General features: G+C 42.9%; 1 protein-coding gene across 2 annotated transcripts in view; it reads right to left on the bottom strand.

Moving 5' to 3' along the window:
• nos1apa (nitric oxide synthase 1 (neuronal) adaptor protein a) overlaps positions 1 to 18,911 on the bottom strand; it is a 259,466-nt gene that overhangs the window by 73,342 nt on the left and 167,213 nt on the right. Inside the window, exons 6-7 of one of the 2 annotated variants that reach the window (XM_034080930.1) lie at positions 11,927 to 12,068; positions 4,686 to 4,903 (exon numbers count right to left, since the gene is read on the bottom strand). In XM_034080930.1, coding sequence (XP_033936821.1) covers positions 4,686 to 4,903; positions 11,927 to 12,068 — 360 coding nt within the window. The remainder of the gene's footprint in view (positions 1 to 4,685; positions 4,904 to 11,926; positions 12,069 to 18,911) is intronic. The other variant, XM_034080931.1, reaches the window with a different exon arrangement.

Genomic DNA, 18,911 nt, shown 5'->3' with positions numbered 1-18,911 from the left:
CACACACATTTCATTCACATACAAAGAAACCTTATACTTAAAACAAAAAAGGGCAACCACTTGAAATGCGTACAATTATGACTTTCGACTCTCCAATTTGACACTCCCTCTAATCCTAGAGGCCAGCCCCTTCAGAACGACCTGACCCAACCACATGGACATAAAGCCCAAGGTAGGATTGATGTGCACTCGGCGAGTCCTGCGGGAGCGTTTGAACGCCGGCTGTAGAGGGATTTGTCAGTTTAACGGGAGCTGACAAGAGGAGAATGAACTTTAACACTCGCAGGCTGCTTTCCCTGCCTGAGCTTCCAGGGAAACCCTGTCGTGAATCAAATCCCTCTGCTTCGTAGAATACACACACTCTCGTGGGTTCTAACGCAAAGGCACACGCATCTTATTCCACCCACTTATCCCTGCACAATCTGTCAAACTGTTAATAGTGATTAATGTGTCAGATTAAAAAACACTCAAATAAAATACATCGTGTACGTGGGAAAGCAACTAGACACACAGTTCCTCCAATGACCTGAGAGTAGGGGTCAATGCTGAGATCTCGTTGTTTCAGTGATTTCACGCCGTGTTGCTTTCAATCATGGGCTGCAATGAAAGGTCTTATAACTCTAACGTTAATGGGAACCACAGCCTGTTAAACAGCTGAATAATTTGGCTTTGTTACTGACTTACAGTAGGATCCAAAATGGTGCTCAAAATCTTGCTCTGGTGAGTCGCCAAGTGAAAACTTAACAGGTTTCAAGTGGCTTGGGGCCTAAGGTGACAACATTTCTCAAGTGGGATAAAAAACTCTGCACTATTGCCTGCCCGTTAAATATTTACCATTAATTGAGACTGCCTTAGTAACTACGCAATCACCCAAACATTTGTGTGTGCATCTGACCAGCAGAGAGCTTAATGAGGCTGCTCTGTAACTGGCTAAGTAAAGCAGAAACAGAACAAGACATTTTGTTGGTCATGCTGGCAGATATGCCCCCCTGGATAATTGCTTGGCTAAAACGCTGCAACTTTGTCCCAAAAATTGGAAACTTGGCAGGCAGTTTTCTCTCTTAAAAATAGGCAGAGAGGATTTGTGGTGGGTGTTTTGCCTTATTATGATAAGAAAGCAGCTGCCTTGAGGAGTAAACCCATCTGACATGGCATCTGTTTTTATTGAAATTCAATACCTCTGCCAACATGAAGGCGGCATAGGCGGAGGTCTGCGCTTTCAGTGTCATGCTAGTTATATATCATTTAGTAATCATTTAAAGAAATCAAGTCACAATATAATAATTCAAATGAAATAAATATTACCTCGATACAATTTACAGTGTAGCCCATAAATGCTAAAAACGTGTGATGTCAGATAATGATCTACAAGGATGTATTGGGAAATAAAAATGTTTGCTGTAGGAAGAGCAGGACCTTGGTGCAGTAGTTTTGCGACTTGTGCTGGTTTTAAACTAACTACAGTTGCAAGAAAAAGTATGTGAACCCTTTGGATTCTCCACACATAGCGTTGTGTGTTCCTTCCAAACAACTCAACTTTGGTTTCATCTGTCCACATAATATGTTGCCAGTAGTGCTGTGGAACATCCAGGTGCTCTTTTGCAAACTTCAAACGTGCAGCAATGTTTTTTCTGGACAGCAGTGGCTTCCTCCGTGGTGTCCTCCCATGAACTCCATTCTTGTTCAGTGTTTTACGTATCGTAGATTCGTCAACAGAGATGTTAGCATGTGCCAGAGATTTCTTTAAGTCTCTCGCTGACACTCTAGGATTCTTCTTCACCTCATTGAGCATTCTGCGCTGTGCTCTTGCAGTCATCTTTACAGGACGGCCACTCCTAGGGAGAGTAGCAACAGTGCTGAACTTTCCATTTATAGACAATTTGTCTTACCGTGGACTGATGAGCATCAAGGCTTTGAGATACTTTTGGAACCCTTTCCAGCTTTATGCAAGTCAACAGTTCTTAATCGTAGGTCTTCTGAGAGCTCTTTTGTGCGAGGCATGGTTCACGTCTGGCAATGCTTCTTAAGAATAGCAAATTCAAAACTGGTGTGTATTTTTTATAGGGCAGGGCAGCTTTAACCAACACCTCCAATCTCGTCTCATTGATTGGACTCCAGGTTGGCCGACTCCTGACTCCAATTAGCTCTTGAACAAATCTTTAGCCTCGGGGTTCCACCCTGCACTGTGAATGTTTACATGGTGTGTTCAATAAAAACATGAAAACATATCATTGTTTTTGTGGTATTAGTTTAAGCAGACTGTGTGTGTATATTGTTGTGACTTAGATGAAGATCAGAACACATTTTATGACCAACTTATGCAGAAATCCAGGTAATTCCAAAGGGTTCCATACTTTTTCTTGCAACTGTATGTAATTGAACATGTCATACAGCCATTTCTAAATGCATAAATGATAGCCTTTTACTCAAAGGCTAGACAAACTGCCAACGGTGGCAGCCCAGATATATTTCCAATAATTCAGTTCAGTCTCAACGTTATACATTAAACTTGAAAATTGAATTACTATTAAAACGATGAAATATAGCATTCTTGTACTGATTCATTCTGAATATTGTGGAGCGCTTCATGTTATAATCATAATCTAACTCACTTCAGTAGAATTAGGTAAAACTATGATTAATGTGGGTATGGCTTGGCATAGTCAGTGTTATGAAGTTGGTGTCTTTGGTGACGTGCCAGAAAGAATCACAATCAGTGCACAGTGTTGGGATCCCTGGGAAGTGATATCCCAAATCAAACCTACAATTTGCCGTTATCACCACAGTGCAGCCAAGTAGTCGAAACCCCATTGGGATTGGAACTTTAAGAGAAACTCAAACGGTGCTTACTGTTGCAAATACGCACAACAGGTGCATGGCTGTTTAAAATGGTTTGCACTGTGTATTTCAGAAGTTGAAGGAATGTTTGGGTGCTGCGTGCTGGCATCCCGATATGCTGGTAAAAAGCGGTTTCCAAATGCTTTAAGACATTCCAACAAGCACTTTGTTTATCAGTTAATGTTCCCAATATTCAAACAATATCATGATCTTTCCTTGGAGTTGCCAGGAGAAAAAACACAAACTAGTAAAAGTATTATCATACACCAATGTTGCCAACTTGATGCAGAGCCCAAAGTTATCAAGGCAAAAAGTAGTGTAATAAACATCATGCTACGCCCACTCTCTGCCCTCATCCCCCCACAGTAGCATCAATCAAAAATACAATTGCACTCGTGAATACTACTGTAAATCCCAACAACAGCTACTACGCTGCTATGAAAGCCGAGCCAAACAGCTGCTCCTCCAGACAGAAAGATTTCCCTGGTTATATATAGAATACTACTAGTGACATGTTTTGACAGGACGATGAGCAGATACTTTTAGTGAGCAGTATCAAATCTATAACACTATGACAACGCACAAACACGTAAACTGCATGACTAGCATATTAGCGTTGGAGCTCAACATACTGCTGACAGCTTCCAAATAGAAAACCAGTAGTGGAGGCTATTTCTAACACTTACACAGGATTGGTGTTAACTTGATTTTACTGGTGGTTAATACAGGCACGTTTATTCAAATCACGGTAAAGATAGTTTCAGTACTCCAGGATATCTTGTGAATTAGACAGCCTTAAAGAAATAAAACTAGAATATCTGAAAGCTTGTGTAAACTTTGGATATCTTTTGTTACACTCAGGGGTCAGCCTGACCTGGAGCGACAGGATGGATGTTTAATTTCCTCCCAGGTTTTCAAGCCTCAACGTGAACAGACTATATTTTACTTTCTCTTTGTGGACCTTTCTTTCCTCAAGCTCTGGGCCACCAATGAACTTTCTTTCTTATGTTCTTCTCCCTTGTTTGGTGAAGTCGACTGCCAACTGGGCTGCAGGAAAGTCAGCCATACAACATTAAAATAGCTCTTTAAAAGCAGTGAGTCAACTTAAACATCTACAGTATGTCTTGTTTTTACAAATTAGTCAAAAGCCTGTCTAGGTAAATATGTGTGTTATTAGCTGAGCTTCAAACTGGAGTTAACATGTTGAAAGCAGGATTGAAAACAACATGGAGCATGTTTGGAAGATGCAAGAACGTCAGATATTAGTACATAAAATAAAGTGTTAATGAAGGAAGACGATCAATGTGGCCCTTTGACTAAGTGTTTTATAATCTGCGTATTAGAAAACTCTGTATTGTGACGAATGCTTCTGGCGTTTAGAAATGACAGCCTCCTTAAAAAGGTACAGTAACGAACGCTCACAATCTTGCCTCCAAACTGGTGGTAACCATTGTGATTTACCAGCTAGCAGACCTTGAGTTATAGTCATTCTCAATGTATGCCATCTTGCTTTTACAAGAATATGCATTCCTAAGTTTAAATATTCCATTAAATGTGAAATTTGACCAAATGTTGCCCTTTATCCTCAAATAAAGGACCAGTAAAGCTGACACTGATATGAAGTCAAACATATACAAAAATAATTGCCAAATTAAAAAACATCTTAAACCATTTTTAAACTGACCTGAAATACGTTCTTGAACTAGCAAGTTTAGCTTTCTGGTTTTGTAACTGAATAGCCACTGCAGTTCCATGTTGCTGCCACACATGGAGAGAAATCCCTAGGAGGTTTGAAAAAAGCTGTGTACAGATACACAAATATATTGTTCCAACTCTGGAGGATTTACCTTCGTCTCCACTGGGTTAACGTCAGGCGTCTTTGCTGTGGCGTCTAAATCGGTCACCCCTCTATTGGGGTTTAACTCCTCCGCTGACGGCACGTGTGCCGGCTCTTCCGCATCGATATCTGTCTCCTCGGCGACGGTTGCCGGCTCCTCCACGGCCGTTATCTCCCGAGCTGGGCCGAGGAAAGTACACACACATACAGGTGGATAAGCACGCACGCCTGCATTCACACATGTAGGCATGAACATGGCCACACACACATGGGCAGACACACATGAATACATACAGTAAGAAACGTTATCCAAGAAATTGCAGAATACTCTATGCATGCTAATGTGATTCAATAAGATTGTAGGCTTTATATATAATGTAAATGTTCACAGGTACACCTCGAGCAATTGAAAGCTTTAATACAATGCTAATTCAACAACATGTTATTGTTCAACACTCTTGTTACCTGGGAGTTTTATTATGAGTTTTAAACAGCACTCATTACCGTTATATATTTTTAATGGGATAAATTGGACCGGATTGGACACAGGTCCTTTTATCCCTGAAGCAGATATCATTAAAGAGGCCCTATTATGCTTGTTGATGATTTTCCTTTCCTCTAAAGTGTTATGTAGGTTTTTTTCATGTACATTTTCCCAAAGTTCCTTCCAGGGGGAGTTTCTCTCCCACACACTCCCCCCCTGCCTGAAACGCCTCCATTGGTCTCCTTTATTTACCTTGGTAACATAATGACATCACTGTGTAACTTCTATCGGCTAGCGCTTCAACACATTGTTCATGATAGACAAAGGGGCGGGAGGTTTCGGACACATGTCAATCAAAACAGCCGGACAAGCTAACCAATCAGAGCAGACTGGGCTCTGGTTTAAGACAGAGGGTGAAAAGAGGTGCTGCAGTACAGGCAGCATGAGAAAAATAAAGACCTTTTTAACATTAAAGCATGTAAACAATTTAAACAATTTGACTAAATAGATCCTGAAAACCGTGTTAAATTCTTAACAGTGTTTGTTTTCTTCAGAAGACTGCATTTTTTTTAAACAGAGACAAAATCAATGCAGTTAAGCATTCTTACTATTCTTCTTCTGCCCTCCACACGTGTCTGTTGTAATAAGAGTTTTGAATTATCTCTGGCCATAGAAACACCCCTTCAGTTCAGTAAAACATGCCATTTGCACCAGATCAATACATTGAACTCCATACTACAAATGGAGTTATCCGACATCTACAGTACCAAAGAAAAACATAGAAAATTATAATTTCTAATGCTGTAACAGTCACATGTTGATGTCACTAAATAGATGCTGAAAACCCTCTCAGAATCTTAGAAGTGTTTTTTACTTCAGCAGTTTGAATATTTTACTATTTCTATTTAGATATTCCTTGCCAAGCAATCCACGAGACAAACAACTGTAATACTGATTGTCACAGTTGGAAACACTTGGTCCCCTGACTACAGAGCCTGAGGTTGTATATCATAACCACACTCAATTCAAAGTAAATGGTACAACAGGGGAGATGTAGGTGCCATGGGGTTAGTTATGATGCGTTTTCTAGGTTGAGCACAGTTATTGACGGCCCACTAGATAGAATTGCATTTGCTTCCTGGCAACTTGGCTATACTAGAAATAATGTATGATTGCATTCAGAGCCACTGGGAGAGTGCTCGCTTCAGTGGCCAAAATATTTCCACAGAGAATAGATGGAAGTAACTAACAACCACTCGAGGCTGCCTCTCACACAGCAAGTTTTATTAAAAAAGTAATCATCTGTAACCAAAAAAGAAAGCATCTAAGTGGGTATAATTACTGACTTAATTTGCTAACTGTTATGGGTTTATTTGTGCATACGACAACATCATATATTACATTGAAGTAAAGAGCATTTAATAGCAAGTAATACTCCGCACCCAATTTAGTTCAGTAACTATTGGCTGCAAATATCTCAGATACAAAATGAATCAGGATGATGGGGTGTCAAGTAAATACATCTGGATGTATTGCAATACTGTAATTTGCAATATCTAAAACATATTATATTAGGAAAACGCTCGTGGTATAAAGAACACATGTCTATATGCATACAATCTGGTTAAAAACTTTTTATTTTTTATTTTAAGTCATCAGAACAGTAACACACAATATCAAAGCACTAGGGGACACACACTTATAGCAAAAACAAACAAGTGCTGAGTGAGTTAATCTTTTATTTTCTTCACTACATCATGTTATGTGTGAATCCTCATGATTGGTCCAGGGATTCTTGAGGTTTGGCCAAAAACGTGTTTTGTAAGGCCACACTGACCTTCAACCACCAGATTCCTGTCAGTTCAAACAGTATTTGAGTCCAAGTTTATTTTGCAGGGATTTGAAAAACTCCCTCAAGGCATTCCTGATATATTTGTATCAATAAAATGGGATGTATTTGAGGTGAAGGTGGCCTTGACCTTTGAAGTAAATATAATCAGTTTATCCTCCAGGTGGAATGTCCTCCACTGATATATCACTTTACAATAATTCAGACATACATACAACCTGGCATCATATGCCTTCGGCCACAAGTCTTGCTGGTATGATGACATGAAAACTGTTTGGTCAGTCCTCTAAAGATAGCAAATTATTGTATCAATAAACATCAAAGACGTAAAGGCAACCATTTACCAACGGGAGTTAAATCTTGAACAATAATCTTTTTAAACAACGGTTTGTACATTTGCCCAACTCCTGTTTGCAGCATCTACACTGGGAGTAATGTTTTAGATGTAACATTATTCCATGTTGGATTGTCATTGTTATTGTTTTTTTCATATACAATCCATAGACTGTATTTGGAGTCATCTATTCAACTAGACTATAACTCCCAGTAGCACCTCATAATAAAAGGAACAGACAATTAGGTCAAGTATTTCAACTGCGACATGTCTGTTTATTTTGTTCGGCCGCACATTTGACTAAGCTTTATTGGAGGTCGACTCAGTCCAGATCTGATCACGTTTTCACAGTACAGTCTGTATCCGCTGGTTTCCTACACCTTCACTCTTTGCTTTTATGTCTTTCCTCCTAAATGCCGCTTCAATGCTCCTGGCCTTCAACTGTTCACTTCAACTGTCTATCCCATGTCCACGTTCGTGTTCACCCATCTCTTCTTCCATTTAAACTCCCCCTTCTTCCTCCTGTGCACCCTGCTATTAGGGCTCTCCTCCCACCTCCACTTAAATGTCATGCTTGACAACCTAGCACTACCCTTAGCTATTTCTCCATTAGCATTTCTCTTCCCAATCCTTTCTACCCCGGCTATCAGGGCTTTGCAGCGTTGCCCTTCCTCCCGTCCTCTGCTGCTGACATGTTTTCCCCCTGTTGTCTTCCTTTTCTTCTCACTTGTATTCTCAGGTTAAAGTTGTTTTTAATGGAAAAGCCCAAAGATAATGACCCAGTTCCTTTGTGGAGTGCTCTGTTTTGCTACATGGCAGTATCACACTTACTTTAAGCTTTGATGAATACAATTTGTTTCACAATTTCAAGCTTTGTTTTCTTATGTTTTGGGCTCTGGCGCTATCGTGAATGCTATAAAGTGTTTTTGACGTCAGGCTTTCATTAATAGGTTATGTGTCACATACAGTATATTGTCAATTCTCTTGTTTCTGGTGCATCACCTTTGATTGGTATATCATTTGTCGAGTGGAGATACACAACCAACATAGGAAGAGAACATGTGTACTTAAATGCTACAAAAGTCAAGATTATAATGTTAGAATAACTGATATCTGCAATATTATATAGTTACTTTTATGCTAATATGAAACCTGTGGTACATGTTTTTGGTGACTTTGCAACGTGTATAAACAACATCTAACCATATGCATGTTAATAAACTGGCCATATAAACATTTTTTGTTCAGTAATGTTTTTGAATTAAAATTCTCATTATTGCTTCTCCTTCATGCTTCCCGTAGGCTTTAATTCAGTGTTCAGCACTTAGTGATCACTGAGCGGCTGAATGGAACCACACGCCCATGGCACCGTTATGTCCAATATTCATTTTGACTGTAATGCTGGTATAACAGTTCCAAAGTTTGCCATTATTATGAGTATCAGCTTCAGTGATGTAAGACATTTTTACACATATATTACAGTAGTTTGTTAACTGCTCTGAATACAGATGAACTTTCTTTAGGAACAAAACATCACTTTCTCTCTCATTTCTGCTCGCTTCCATTCCTGCTCAATCCATCTCATCTTTTTCCCTCCAATTAATTTCAACATTTCATCTTTCCTTGCTCGGTCTCATCTTCCATGATCTAAAGTCCCTTTATCCCTTATTATCCATCTCTTCTTTCTCATGCATTCTTCCATTTTCCATCTCTCTAATTCCTCTATCTCCTACATTTAAATTCCCTCCTCATGATAATTAGTTCTCCAGAAAAGCTCATTGGCTTTGCCTGACGGCTCTCGTATGGCTTAACACACCGTGACAGCAAGTGTGTGTGTAGGGCTGGGATTGTATGAAACTGGGGTCCAGTTATATTATGTGTGGACATACAGTTATATTGAGTGGCTGATCTTTAGGCTCATCAGCATGTGAGAGCTCCTCTCTGGAGGTATCCTAGTATAGCACTATTAGATCTGGTTGAGGAGGGTATCTGACGCTGGCTGCAGTAAAGACTGGAACGAGGGTGTGGAACAGCTCTTAATGTGGGATCTTCCAATGGCTGAACTCACAGAGCCACGTGTCCCCGGGATGCAGTGAAGCCCACCCTGTCCAGGCACGAGGCAGAGGATAATGGCAGCTAAGCCCAGTGGCCTTCTTTCTTTGAGTTGACTCATCCATAGCATTCACTCCAGCACCGCCATCTCCTGCTGGCCAACTCGGGCACAAGGCAGGCAGAATTAAGCACAACTGTGTGTGGAGCACGTCTACGAGACAATCTGAAGAAATATGTGAAAAGTGTAAAGTTGAGTGTGCACTGGGGAATGTTCTGTCCACACTTTAGCTTTTTGCATTCTCACTTTAAATCAATTTCGTAGTATGCCTCAAAGTGGGGCCCCAAAAAGATGGGGTTCTAGCATGAGCAGGTCTAGTTATTAACAATTATTAATGATGAATAATATTATATAAGTCAGGTAGGATAGGGCACTTTCAAGTGGAGACACAAAATGGTTTTGGATTTTCAAAATAAAAGAAGATTATGTGAAATTAGGATCCATGACTCAGTTGCCAAAATATGAAAACCCAACTCCTTCTGGAACTCCAACCTCCTCTCTGTCTGAACACAAAACCTACGACCATCACCTAAAGTGGCTCCTATAATGCTCATGTTCAGCGTCATATTTGTATTGTGTGCCCCTACTGTCACATTTAACATATGTAACATTAAGCTGTCTGTGGCTCTTTTTCCTGCAGCCTCTGTGGGACTATTAAATCCGGATTTCGAGGCATAGTCGTGGGGGGGGGGGGTCTGCAGTTCGGTGGACTAAGGATTGCACCACTGCTTTTTGCAGATGATGTGGTTCTAATGGCTTCATCGGTCTGCGACCTTCAGCACTCACTGGATCGGTTCGCAACCGAGTGTGAAGCCGCTGGGATGAGGATCAGCACCTCCAAATCTGAGGCCATGGTTTTCAGCAGGAAACCGATGGACTGTCCACTCCAAGTAGGGAATGAGTCCTTACCCCAAGTGAAGGAGTTCAAGTATCTCGGGGTCTTGTTCTCGAGTGAGGGAACAATGGAGCGTGAGATGGGCCGGAGAATCGGGGGAGCGGTACTGCAGTCGCTTTACCGCACCGTTGTGACAAAAAGGGAGCTGAGCCAGAAGGCAAAGCTCTCTGTCTTCCGGGTCATTTTCGTTCCTACCCTCACCTATGGTCATGAAGGATGGGTCATGACCGAAAGAACGAGATCGCGAATACAAGCGGCCGGGATGAGTTTTCTCCGCAGGGTGGCTGGTGTCTCCCTTAGGGATAAGGTGAGAAGTTCAGTCATCCGGGAGGGACTCGGAGTTGAACCACTCCTCCTTCGCGTCGAAAGGAGCCAGTTGAGGTGGTTCGGGCACCTAGTAAGGATGCCACCTGGGCACCTCCCTAGGGAGGTGTTCCAGGCACGTCCAGCTGGGAAGAGACCAAGGGGTAGACCTAGGACCAGGTGGAGGGATTATATCTCTTCGCTGGCCTGGGAGCGCCTTGGGATCCCCCAGTCAGAGCTGGTTGATGTCGCCAGGGAAAAGAAAGTTTGGGGCTCTCTGCTGGAACTGCTACCCCCGAGACCCGACCACGGATAAGCGGGAGAAGATGGATGGATGGGACTATTAAAGGTATTCTGATTCTGATGTCTCCATGCTTTAATGTTCAAAACGGTCCTCATCCTGCCTCTTTTCACCCTCTGTCTGAAACCAGAGCCCAGTCTGCTCTGATTGGTTAGCTGGCCGTCTGTATTTGATTGGTCTACTGCTTAGAGATGTCTTGCCCCTTATCACGTACAATGTGTTGGAATGCCAGCCAATATAAGTGCAGGTGTTGCATGGTGGTGTCATTGTGTGACAGAAGTAAACAAAGGAGTCCAATGGAGGTATTTCAGGTAGAGGGGGGGGGGGTGTGTGTGGGAGAGAAACTCCCTCTGGAGGGATCTTTGGGATTTTAGCCTTTGCAGACCACTTACATGCACAAAAACCTATTTAACACATTGCAGGAAAGGGAAAACCCAAATAGCATAAACTCCTTCAACTCCTTAAAAAGGTTTACTACATTTTAATAGAACTTTTTTTTTTTTTTTTACAGTTCTACAGTATCTGTAACGATAACATCATTCAATAAAACAATTGCTGTGATTATCATTGTGGTGACTCTAAGAAAGAAGTTCAATGACATGTCAAATATGAGCTGTCAAATAATAAGCCAGGTGTTTATCACTGCCATCAGCGCTCTACACCGTGTGTCTTTCAATAATTGAGCATGTCCACAAAGCACGCATGAATCACCAGTTGTTCTGTATAAGAGAGGGGTTAGGAAATGTTGCTGTGCACAACGAAATGCATAATGTCTGGCTTTAAAAATAGCCGTCAATGTAAGGGGGTAAGGTGTAAGAAGAACAAGCCGTAAGCGCTTCATCTTTTGTTAAAGGCAAACACATTTCATGGTTTTCAACAAGTGATGGAGGGCTTTGAGGCAGTGCTTAACATTTAAACACAATGCAGCCCAGTGAGGGTGGGATACAGACTGTGTGTTTGTGTGTGTTTGTGTACCTGTGATGGAGGAGTCATTGCCATTCTTCTCACTGTGACAGTCCTCCTGTCCGTCTGCGTTCGGCTGTGTGTGATGCAGACTCAGTTTATGACAAACCTCGAACGCCTGGCCGACTGTCCGAACAATACGCATGGCCTGACTCTGTGTGGGAGAGAAAGACAAAGAATTAAATATAAATATAATTGTCAGGACACCAATTGAATCACTTGTGTTGCCATTTAGTTGGGCTGGTAGCTCGAGAGGTGCCAGTTCTCTTTGTGGTCACTGCCACAGTACCCACAGTACCCACAGTACCCTTGAGCAAGGCATCACACCCCTAACTGATCCCTGGTGCTGGAACACTGGCAGCCCATTCGCTCTGCCATCTCTCTATTAGTGCATGTCTAAAGTTTCTATTTGTGCGTGTTTGTGTATTTTGGGCATATGTGTATAATTGAATAAAAACACCAACATGAAGAACAGAATTTCAGCTTGGGGATTAATAAAGGTGATCTTAATTTTAATCTTATTTTCATTGGATTCCTTCGACTAAATTTGAGTTGTGTAGGCGATACTCTTTTCTTTCATTTCTATCGTTATCGTGCAACCAAGATCTAATAAAAACCAGTAAGGTAAGTGTATCATTTTCTGTGCCAGGGAATTTTTACAGGAAATGTTAGCATCCAGATGTTTTCCACTAGTGTTGAATGCAGACTGAAAGCAGATTAGCCCCAGATATATTTGCATTTTATATCAAATAATATGCAGAAAATGTAGCTTCAAAGGATCTATTCCAGTCCCAGAGTCCAATAATGTAAACTACACATATAAGTCTCAGGTAGAGCACGTATTCTGTGGGCAAACTCAGTGGAACATTATTTACTTTTTTTATCGGGAATGTTCCTTTGTCCTCAGGTGCAAAGAGCTGACTGTGTCTGCTTATCTCTTTCCGCCATGCTCTGAAAAGGCAGGTCAAGTGTAAACAACTGTGCTTACTTCTGTCTGCTATCAGTCCTCTCTTGTGTTGCTTGTCGCAGAGAGGTGTAGTATAGAGGCAGAAGAGATTTCATTTTAAAGCACCGAGGCCTAGCCGCCAAAACACAGCTCGTCCTCAGCTGAATGAGCAGAACAGATGTAGTCTGACCTAAAAGCCAAAACAAAATGAAGACATCCAATCCTTATTTTTCACAGCTCGACTTTGGCCCAGTCTGAAGTCTCAGTGCGGATTGGATCAGGACATTATGTGACCCTGGGCTCAGTATCAGAAGAGAAATAAAATGTATTAGGTACATTTGGGTATGATATTAAATTAAAAACTCAAACTGGTTATGGCAGAGTCTCAAGTGCTGAGCATTGGCTTTAGTCCAAATACATTTATGGTTTTGGGGTCAGAAAAACGCTACAGATACTACATTTCTGTATGGTAGGGAGTTTTGGCAGTAGTGTGATTCAATCAAAACAGGCTGTTTTAGCTTCATTTAGTACCTATGGTGTTTCCATAGTGACTAGCCAGCAACTGCCCGTCTCAACTGACAGAATGCATGTCCTGATCTGAAAAATGTGCCCACACCGAACCTACTTAGAGTTACAGCTAGTAGGTACAAACAGTCAAGGTTTTCCACTTGATGTGTTTAGTTAGCTTGGTAAAGTGACAGCACGTGGTCAAAGTATATTTTATAATCAATTTTCAAACTAATTATATTTTACAAGATTATTCCTATTCCCAACGAACCAATCTAACAGGGGATATTATTCAGGAATAATTCCCTGATGTGATGACGATTACACCCAAATGCATGTCAGGGTGTTTGACTCAATACAATTGATTGATTATTAAAATAACCGTTAGTAGCAGGCATGGCAACAAGCACACTTTTAGAGGTATCAACTGACCTGTGTTGTAACAGACAGTAAAACACATCAGTTTTAAATTACACAAATTCAAACACTTTGAAACTGTACAAACCTGACCTTACAAACATCTAAATGACAGAAAACTAAATATGGAACATTAGTGTGGGAGAGTCTCACCAAAAATATACTTTATATATGGTGAGGTTGAGCCATCTAGCTCTTTCCTGCACCACCATGATCCCCATTATCTTGCCCGTGGCCTGGACGGCGCAGCGTTGGACACAGAGACAAATGTCTGTGACCGCGGCTATCTCGTCCAGAGTGGCCGGTCCAGGATTGCTCGACATATCCTCACAGAGCTCCGCTTGGTATGCGGTTAGCATCGAGGAAACGTTCAGAGTCCTGGCGGACAATGCTGCGGCTCTGTAGGCCCGTTCCGTCATGGTAGACTGGAATCGGTCCGTCTTTGCTGGCAGCGTGGGGTTCCTGCTTGGCGGTTGGCCCATCCTCGGTAGGAGGTGGGCTGCCACCAGCGGTTCCATAGGTGGTATGTGGAGCAGGCCGAGCCTCTCCATACCGTCACAGTCAAGGGAGTGGGCACCCTGGATTGGGGCCTTGTTGCTAAAGGGCCGGTCTCTCCACAAGACCGACACCTCATCCAACATCTCCGGGAAGACCGGGAGGAGTTGCCTCTTTGCTCTCGTTGTTTGGGAAAAAAGTTTTCCCTCGTAACGGGACCTGGAGGTCTCCTTGGCCACTTCGGGCCATGGGATGTCTAGTTTGGCCGCAGCGCGCTGACACACGGCTTGTAGGTCCATACTGAGACAGGGCGAAGCTGGTGTGCTGTCGCCCGGGGGAACAGCCATCGCTCCCGGCTTTGCAGCCTGAGTCGATGACATGAAGATGTCGTCTTCCTGCTCATCCGAGTCAGACAGGAGGAACTCAGAGGTGTACTCTTCGTCCTCCATGTAGTCTAACTCCAGGACATCTTCCGCGGGTGAAACCATGGTGAGGTCCAGGCGGGAACCCCAGCTTGGTATAGCGTGGGGCCCCGTTCCCGCGTTTCTTGCCGCCACCGGATCTCGGCCTGATATGGCGCGGGATTCCGGTTCTGCGGGTGCCGCTGTCGGTGAGCCCCAGACCGCAGTGAGGGGCTCCATCTCTGCGGCAGACGCCCCCGTGTCTTGATTGCCGGTCGGCAGATCAGTGGACATGAGGGGGTCCCGTCCCGACAGGCTAGCTTGTCACAATGTCCGCACGAGCCGGGGTTGTCGATGGCCTCCTGGGCGTGTTCCAGCCCGAGGCAGGACGAACAGATCAGGTGTGAGTCTGTGCCTGACACTTTCAACCCGCAACCGCAGCGCCGAGCCTCCGAGTTCCTGACTCCTCTGGTGTGAGGGAGAGAGGCATCCATCTCGTTCGCCGTGAGGCGTGGAGAGGGTCCGCTCATGACAGGTACGTTCGAGAAAAAAGTGTTTACCGATCTGTCTTTAATCCGGGGGAAAAAAGGACAGCGTGGGTCTTTTTCTCTCAAGGATATTACCTGGTATGGTAATATTCCTGTAATCCTTTTCTCCTCCGTGGAAGAGAGAAGAAAAAAGTGTCCTCGCTACCGTGGTGTCGGTAGTGAGGGGACAAAACACAAGTTAGCGACTGGTGTGTTGCTAACTTGAAGTCAAAACCTTACCTTACTCCAGAGAAAGAACGGTGAGGTTGACTATAATACTCCTCTGTGAGAGAATAGGGTAGCCGGCTAACGCCCGTCGACCGAAATTAGCTTTTGGTTCAGTCTGTGGACTGTTAAGCTAGCCCGGCTACCGTTAGAGATGTGTTCTGAAGCGAGAAGAGGTGTTTGAATGACGCATGCGTCGTGGCGCAGGCTACTTATAGGGGGTGATTTCCCCTGACGTTGACGTCAAGATCACCAGCCAATCAGGATTGGCGTAATGAGATTGATGCTTCTGTTTGCTCCGCGATGAGGCGCATCCCATAGTGAGACATCGAACGGAGTGTTATGAATGAGAACGTGCAATTATTAACACACGCAGTTGCATATTTGTTTCAAAAAGCGTGGGATGTTGGTTATTTTCTCCATCTAGGATGACACTAAAAGCCTCCCAGACGTTGGATTTCGCTCTTGAGGAAGTGTTATTGAAATGCTGTATTCTCCACTAGAGAGCTTCACCTCAGCCATTTCGAATGTGGCGCGCACAGCAGCAGATTGATGCGCTGCAGAGGTTATGATTATGCACGGTCCCGCGGGGGAGAGGTCTGAGGATTTAAACATTGAAGGTGGGGTAGGTAATTTTGAGAAACCGGCTCGAGATACACTTTTTGTTATATTCCATGGAATGCTCTTAACATCCCGATAGCAATGAATATCTTAAGTGCTTTGACAAAAAATCCATGAAAAAATGTCATCTGTGGAAGCCGTAATACTGTAAAAAGCACGACCAATTATTTTAGCCGGCCCGGCTAAAATAACTGGGTGGCCTACCTGCCTGTCAGCCTACCATCGGGGCACAAACTTATCTCGTGCCCTCATTGGTCATGTGCACGTTCGTGTGTGTTGGAGGAGGGGCTCTGTAAGGAAGTGGCAGATTTTCTCCGGTTGTGTATTTTCAAATTCTGGCAATCTCGAGCTGGTTTCTCAGACTTACCTACCCCACCTTTAAACTAAATTATTATTATTTTAATATATTTATTATGCAATACCCGCGACCCGACCCGCATCATCTTTGTTTTACCCAGACCGAACCCGGAAAAAAGCGTTTGAAAAAATACCACCCGCGAATCACCTTTTTTGCGGGTCACCCGCGGGTACCCGACCCGATGCAGGACTCTGGTCCCCGGTGTGTCATGGAACTCACCAAGTGTCAGAAAACACAACCCTCTCTCTTTTCCTCCATACCCAAAATCTCTAAAAACGGGGCTTTAACGGATCTGATACAGACTGATACAGATTTGAAAATAGTCTGATGTCAGTGACGAGGAGCTCCGCCTATATGGCCAACTCTCCACCAATCAGGGAAATTAGAGGTTGCCGTGGCATGGTAACAGCATGGTAACATGACACTCGTAACTCGGCCCCCTCCTTTGCAGGGGGGCGTGGTCAGCTGCAGCGCATGCAAAGACAGGTTGGAGGAGAGCAAAATAGAGCGAAATGAGGCATGGCTAAAATGCATGATCTGTTTGGTATTTTGAAAAGAAAAGGTATACATATACCTTATATAGGTATGGCCCTACAATATATTATTCAAATATAGCATGATAGGTCTCCTAAACCTAAATCTAACCAAATTCAGACTAAACCATCGTTGGCTCTTTACTTTTATCCCTTTGACATCTTTCTTCTCTCTTTTTCTAATTTGATCGCAAAAAGCATTAATATCCTGAAACAGATAAGACTGGTCGCTGTACCAGCATTTAAACAAAATAAGATAAATCAGTGTCATTTGTAAATTGTTGTTAAGATAAACACCAAATCAGGCTTTAGCTGACATCACAAAATATATAAAAAAGATAGTGTTGGATATCATAATGCCGAGGCAATCAGAAATGGCTACCTGCAATAAAACCTTTATATAAATTACTTTCCCATCCCTTGTTCTTTTTCTCTTCGACCCACTTGCTGTTCTGTTCCTCTCCATCTCCTCCATCCATCAATCACCCCCCCATATCTCCTTCTCTTTGAACACCCTGTTCATGTCTGTTGACTCAATGCTGGTACTTAGTGTGACAGTAAACACTTGTGTTCCTTTTCCAGAGGCAGTTCAACAGGTGATGAGGACAAATGCTGGAGTAATTGCACACAGTGGACACACCAAAGGACCAAGCTCCCCTGACTCATACACTCACTGATTGACGAACACATCAAACATAAAGCTATGCAGGGTTTTCTTTCCCTCATCACTCTGTCCGACTTGCTTTCTCAGCTTGATTGAATCTTAGTCAAAAGGCCAGCAATGTAACTGGTAACACAAGAACATCAAACATACGTTGTTTTGCTCAAAAACTAACCTTTTTGCTTTGCAGAGTAAAAGGTGAATGTGGGGTATGAATCAGAGGAAAGCTTTAAGAGATATGCATGACTGGGGGGGATGTAGTAAACAACAAATGCATATTTTCGTTAGGTAGTTTGGGTCGAAAACTGCCATACCATATACAGAGGGGCAAACAAGTATTTAGTCAGCCACCAATTGTGCAAGTTCTCCCACTTAAAAAGATGAGAGAGGCCTGTCATTTTCATCCTAGGTATACCTCAACTATAAGAGACAAAATGAGAAGGAAAAAAAAAAATCCAGAAAATCACATTGTCTGATTTTTAAAGAATTTATTTGCAAATTATGGTGGAAAATAAGTATTTGGTCAATAACAAAAGTTCATCTCAATACTTTGTTATATACCCTTTGTTGGCAATGACAGAGGTCAAACGTTTTCTGTAAGTCTTCACAAGGTTTTCACACACTGTTGCTGGTATTTTGGCCCATTCCTCCATGCAGATCTCCTCTAGAGCAGTGATGTTTTGGGGCTGTCGCTGGGCAACACAGACTTTCAACTCCCTCCAAAGATTTTCTATGGGGTTGAGATCTGGAGACTGGCTAGGCCACTCCAGGACCTTGAAATGCTTCTTACGAAGCCACTCCTTCGTTGCCCGGGCGGTGTGTTTGGGATCATTGTCATGCTGAAAGACCCAGCCACGTTTCATCTTCAATGGAAGGAGGTTGTCACTCAAAATCTCACGATACATGGCCCCATTCATTCTTTCCTTTACACAGATCAGTCATCCTGGTCCCTTTGCAGAAAAACAGCCCCAAAACATGATGTTTCCACCCCCATGTTTCACAGTAGGTATGGTGTTATTTGGATGCAACTCAGCATTCTTTCTCCTCCAAACACGTCTAGTTGAGTTTTTACCAAAAAGTTTTATTTTGGTTTCATCTGACCATATGACATTCTCCCAATCCTCTTCTGGATCATCTAAATCAGGGGTCGGCAACAGGCGGACCGCGGTCCGGATCCAGACGCCGACCTATACGGACCCGGAGCTATAATCAATACATTAATAGGGGATTTTTTGGCGCCTCCCGCTTTTTTAATGCTGATTTGGGTGACTTGTGTAATTCGTGGAGAACCGAAGAGTTTTCGTTT

This window comes from Pseudochaenichthys georgianus, chromosome 4 (genome assembly GCF_902827115.2).
Source record: "Pseudochaenichthys georgianus chromosome 4, fPseGeo1.2, whole genome shotgun sequence".
NCBI classification, from domain to species: Eukaryota; Metazoa; Chordata; class Actinopteri; order Perciformes; family Channichthyidae; genus Pseudochaenichthys; species Pseudochaenichthys georgianus.
The sequence above is the reverse complement of the archived record's forward strand: the minus strand, read 5'-3'. Positions and strand labels throughout refer to the sequence as shown.